Consider the following 6000-nt stretch of genomic DNA (forward strand, 5'->3'; position numbering starts at 1 on the left):
AGTGAATCTCATTTCAAAAGAGTAAATCTCACTCTAAAAAGAGTGAAAATCTTGAACAGGAGTGGACAGGATAAATTTTCAGTCTCTTCGAATGAGATTCTACTCTTCGAGATTTAGAGATTTACGAGATTTACTGTTGGATATCGAAGAAGTAATGACAATCCAATCTCTTAAGTTGTACAAGATTTTGTTGTTTCAACTTCCACGTACGTCAAGATGTAAATCATTCATTTCTGTGATAATTTCAAAGTAAATAACGTGTATTCACAATTAACGTGTGCACTTAATAAATAAAAAATTAAATTTGAGTTAAATACACTTTCTCAAAATTGTAATAAAATTATTTAGCTCCGTTGTTTTAATTAAATTAACGACTTATAGAAATACGAAATTGCGACGACTTATAGAACGACTTATAGAAATAAGAAATGATTAAAAATTTAAATTGAGTATAATTTAACATTATGAAGTTAACAGTGTGTACCTTGGAAACGTGGCGCAGAAACGCTACGTTTATATTCTACAATTTGCACCACTTTAAATGATGATCGATCATTGTAATATGCAATTCTATCACGATTCCGATTATTTTTTTTACACCACACTTAATATTCGTTTTGTATATTGCGCCTTGGAAGCATGGCATGGAAACGCTACGTTTATATTCTACAATTTTCATCGCATCGTAATAAGTAGAATCATTAATGGAATTACAGCTTGATAACTGCACGGATAATGAGGACGGACAAGTTTATAGCCTCGCGATAATGAGAGTGTACCCGTAAAGCGCAGAATATTTTTGCCTATAATCCTCATGACAGTAATATATCCCGTGCTTGTGCAATAATGGAGGCATACGTTCCATGTGCGTGTCGAAGATAAAGAATGCAAATTGTCCGCGCGTATTAAGGCACGATACATACCGCGCGTGGACGCGCCGGTGCAAGTGACAGCCGAACGATTAATCGTCGATAACCATCGCTCGTTTAATGCCCCATCATAAAATGCTAGGCTGAGGAAATTATTGATTCGTCATATTTCCCGTCAGCAATATCGTTAACGCGGCCGTCGCAATCTCTTTACATCGCGCAGTCAAAAACGAAAGCTCCATCGAAAATGATCGGAAATGATTTCGCGCGAATAAATGCGAGTGCCTACCCATCCACGTGGTACTATAATCGGCGAATTGGAGCGACGATTTAAAGGGCGCTAACTATTACCACGACGATAAATCGTACTGACACAAATGTGCTGAGAAAACAGCCGATTGCACGTCGCTCGTGTTTAATCCCTAAACATTCGTTTGTAGTCCATGAAACGCATACATTATTAACGGATCGACTGCAAGAACATATTGACATAGAACACTTAGCAATTCGCGAATTGCAGAAATATCATTTGCTTTTAGTTGGTTCTCTCAATTAAAATTTTCATTTTAATTCTTACAAGATTACTAATCGTAATATGTTTATAGCGACACATCAGAAGCTTTAAGTCTGCATAAAGCGATAGACGTTATGTTAAAACCGAGTAAATTAGCATCCGCCGCATCCCTTAAAGTGAGATCTTGAAGCGAACGATATAATGTTTCTCGTAATTGCATTATTCGCGCAGTAACTCGCGAACTCATGATCTATTGTACTTCTCTCGTGCTCGGTGGGGGAAGGGAGGGGGAGAGGGGGTGGTTAAATGTTTTAATTACATAATGCCACCCGATAGTTAGTGCGGCGGCTGGGGCTGTGAGTACCAAATACCGCGTTTTGCGAGTCTTGGCGACAAAAGAGGATCGGGAATACCGACGCGCAATGTTATTACGACTTAATGCACGGAATTGTTTCCCCGGTTTGAATAATCGTATCGCGCTTACGGCACACGGTTGCGCAATCGTGACGCACATGATTCGATTGCTACCACAGAAGGTGCCTTCGTTTTACTGTAATATAGCGTGGTGTTACCTCGACAAGTGTACCTTCCTGCGTTTCGTGATAGAAGAACTTCCCTCAGTATATATATATATATATATATATATATATATATATATACTTTGTTCCATTATTCATAAACATTTTATAATCTTCTTAGTGAATTATTGCTGTTCGCGCAATTGAAATAATGCGGACTTCGCGTTAAGGGGTGGGCCCAGTTGGGATCGCGTACGCACAGCTAGAAGGGGATGTAACTCCGACAGAGAATCGGAGCGAACCGGGGAAGAAGTGACGCGGTTCTGTTCTTCCGTAGGGTGGCGGAGAGGGTTGCGCGGCAACGAGAATAGAACGAGTTCGTTCGTTGAAGTGGCGTTGAAATGTTTCGAAGCGAGGGAAAAATAATTGGACGAAGAGCTCCATCGTCGTTCCCCTCTTCCTCCTGGGAGATGACGGGATGGCTTGAGGAAAAGCTGCGGAGGAGGGATAACGCAGTGCGTCGTTTCGACGACGATGACAGCAACGGCGAAGACGACGACAACAACGGGGAATGATGACGATCATATCTCCCTAAGAACTCAAAGATCTTCTTTTTTTAGACTTCTCGTTATCGACAAATCTTCCATCACCTTTCGAGATAGGTAACATTATCCGATAAGAAAAGTTAAGTTGAAAGAATAGCGAATGGAAGCAAAGAGCGACGGTGGATATCGCTGATAACTTTCGATCGTCGTTACTCATTGGAAGGTCACCAGCTGACGGAAATTGTGCGAGTTAAGTATATAACAGGATATTCCGGTCGTGTGCATTTACATTCCCGACGTGTAACTGATCCCCGTGCTTTACTGACGGATGATGCCAGAATAAGAGTTACCGAAACGATATCTTCTCCGTTGTAATTTTGGTGCCACATAGGCCAGTATAGCGATATATATGTTATGTGTATGTATGTGTGTCTGTATTCACACACACACACACACACACACACACACACACACACACACACACACACACACATGCACACGCACGCACATACACACACACGGCCGCGCTCGTTGGAGCTCTGCTTGATCTCTCTATTACGGGTCGGATTAGCTAGTTATGAAACTCGACCGAGGCTCGGCGAGCGGTGATGAAGCGTGTTGGGAAAGTTTCTACCGGGACGAGATCGGGGCGTGGGATATGCCGCGGAGTTGCGCGGAATAAGTGATCAGGCCCTTCCCCACGGCAAGCACATCTATCCCCGCTGAGTAACTTCGTTCTGACAGTGTCCAAGGACGAATGTCGCGGTTGGAATTGCGGTGGAATTATCTCTGGAAGATTCGCCCTCTAAGCGCTAGCTGAGAATAGGAACTCGTAGAATTAGAACTCGTTTCGGGAGATTCGGAGAAATGGATGCGACCGAGATGTGGTTAACGTTGCCTTGATCGACCTTGCCTAATGCGGAAGGTCAACTTTGCGAAGTGCAGAGATTAAGCTTGAGATTGCGTTCAGACCTTGCGTGCTTCATTTCGTCAAAGGTATTGTAATTGTCGGGGCGACATACCTGAGATTCTCGGCGAGCAATTGCGAATGCATTCTACGTGATAAACCGACTACCGGTTGGAAACTGTCGTCGTGGTGTGCGCGTTCGCGTAATTTTAATTAAAGAGCTCGGAGAGCTGGCGCAACATCGTTCTGGCTTTCGACAAAGAACCGGAGCTCTGACGCAACGGTGGAACCGTAGGACGAGAGAGGCCGGGCGGTGGGCTTGGTCTTTGCTCGAAGCGAAGAAGCACAGACTTCGCACATTGTAAAGCTCCTTCTCTTGCATACTACTTCCGTTCTTACTTCTCCTTCTTGGTGTGTTCCGTGCTTCCTTCATCGTCGCGAGCGAGCAGCGCCTACCTGCCAAAGACGATGGGCGCGCTGCGTTACGTCACCGACTGCGAATCAAAATCTTATTAACTGCTGAAAGTGAGTTTCACTTCAAAGTGGAATTTAATTACATTCGCGCCTGCCTACCCGCGCTCTTCCTACCCGTTTCCTTATTTCTCCCGGCCCTCGGTTTACCCTATCTCTTCTTCGCTCTCACTCTTCTCCCTCCCCCTTTCTTCTCTTTTCCTTTTCGCCGGTCCGCCTTGCTTTTCCATTTTCTTCGATCACCTCTGTAGCTCGTTGCTACCCTCCTCCCCTCCTCTAGTTACCTTCCGAGTGAAGACGCATCGCGAGGTCTTCACTCTTGAATGAAAATATTTAAATTTCGCCGCCTCGTCCAGCGGAAATTATTGCTCTCGCCGCTTCGTCCGACTGCAGCTCCGCGCTCACTTTTCGTCCGCCATTCCGTCAGTTATCCCCGCCCGAATTACATCCATCCCCTTGCCGCCTTATCTATCCTTTCGTGCTGTTTACAGCGCGAGCAAATATTCAAATGCCGTCGCGATTATATCCTTCCGCCTGGGCTTAGTCGTGCATCATCGTCGGGCGGTCTCTATCTCTTTTTTCCTTCTCGTAATACTTGGTCGAGGCAATTGCCTTCTTTCCTTTGAGATAGTCGCCCTCCTTCCCTTTTGCTGCCTCATCTCGTGATTAATTTCGCGGAGTCCGTTCGTCCTCATCCCCTCTGAAAAGCAAGTGCCCCGGAGAGTCTCTTTGTCGCTTCATCGTTCGATGAAAATGCCTAAAGGCGCCGCGGATTATGAGCTTCATGGCTCTCTCAAATGATGATGTACAAAGTGTCTAAGGTTACCACACTACCTCTTTTTTATTTCTCGATCATTTTAAAACAAATTTTTCTTTAACAAAATGTCACTTTTCTTTTATGATAAAAAATGTATGAGAGATCTTTAAAATTACAAAAACTCAATTTTTTAATTCAAATTAAACTTTATTTTAATAATAAAAAAAAAAAATTAATAAATCTGTAAATTTTTAGTTGCAATTATTAATAGAAACTGAAATACAATGAGCATTTATTGCATTCTATATATCATGAAATTAATTGCTTTTACACGCTAACAAGATGAAACAATAGCATTGAAATTACATAAGCTTTTACTTCACAAATAGTTATGTTCGCTAATTTTTTAAAGATTAAAACTGTATGAATGGAATAAAAGAGATAATGCGCAGCGAAGACGTAAAACGATCGTGCAGTAAAGAGGGACGCGAATATCTCGCCCTGCGGCTAAAAATTGCACAGATACCCGTATTTTTATGGACAATGTGCCTATGCTTTTATCCTACGACATAAAAATATACGCGCACCACGTTACGGTACACTTAGTTCTAGAGAGAATACAGTTTTCGTGCTTAATCCCTCAGGGACTGAAGCACTGAAGCTATTTTTAAATTCCTTTATCGGCGATCTTTGAACTTTTTATGATAGTGAATCGTTGGTCACAATATCTGCGATTCTCACGTATGTTTTTACGAATTTTTCATGTTGAATACAAAATTGAAATAAGCGGGTGATACTTAAATCGTAATTTTTTCGAGGAAATATTTATTTCGGAGATAGGTTGAGAAAATTGATTGTATACACTTGTTTGTATACACGATTACTAATCATGCAACAGTTACCAAATATATTATGTAAACAGCTGACAATGAGCACTCACCTCTACTGCTTCCGTCGGGTCCACGGAGGATGGTGCACTCCTCTATTGAACCGAAGGTAGTAAACAGCTGTCGCACATCGTCTTCAGTTTGTTGCTTGCTTAACATACCAACGAACAGCTTTCTGTCTGCGGGTCGATGACGGCACGTTGCGAAATAGAGGGAACAGAGAAAAAAAGAAAGAACAACGTTAGTCAGTTCTGTGTGTGAGCTAAGCGTTATATAGGCGTTAAAGAGAAGATCTTGCGGCTAACACCGAGAACGACAAAGTTACACGGTTACACCAGCATCCACCATCCTAAAGGGAGGGAGATAGGGATATATAGATATATAATATATGTATATATATATATATATATATATATATATATATATATAATAATAAACTAACTATATCTATGTAGTACACTACGTACGTAACCGTACGACGACGACGTACTACTACTACGTTACTTACGTACGTACGTACGTACTATATAAG

At 42.1% G+C, this 6000-nt stretch overlaps 1 protein-coding gene across 4 annotated transcripts in view; it reads right to left on the minus strand.

Annotated features, from left to right (window-relative positions):
• LOC105622010 (CUGBP Elav-like family member 4) overlaps positions 1-6000 on the minus strand; it is an 82365-nt gene that overhangs the window by 66664 nt on the left and 9701 nt on the right. For 3 of the 4 annotated variants that reach the window (XM_012203443.1, XM_012203445.1, XM_012203444.1), the window contains exon 1: positions 5522-5642. The exons of the other annotated variant lie outside the window; for it this stretch is intronic. In XM_012203443.1, the coding sequence (XP_012058833.1) occupies positions 5522-5627 (106 nt within the window). In that variant the 5' untranslated portion in view covers positions 5628-5642. Of the gene's footprint in view, positions 1-5521; positions 5643-6000 lie in introns of those variants that run through there. 4 annotated transcript variants of the gene reach the window in all.

This window comes from Atta cephalotes, assembly GCF_000143395.1.
Source record: "Atta cephalotes unplaced genomic scaffold scaffold00039, whole genome shotgun sequence".
Classification (NCBI taxonomy): Eukaryota; Metazoa; Arthropoda; class Insecta; order Hymenoptera; family Formicidae; genus Atta; species Atta cephalotes.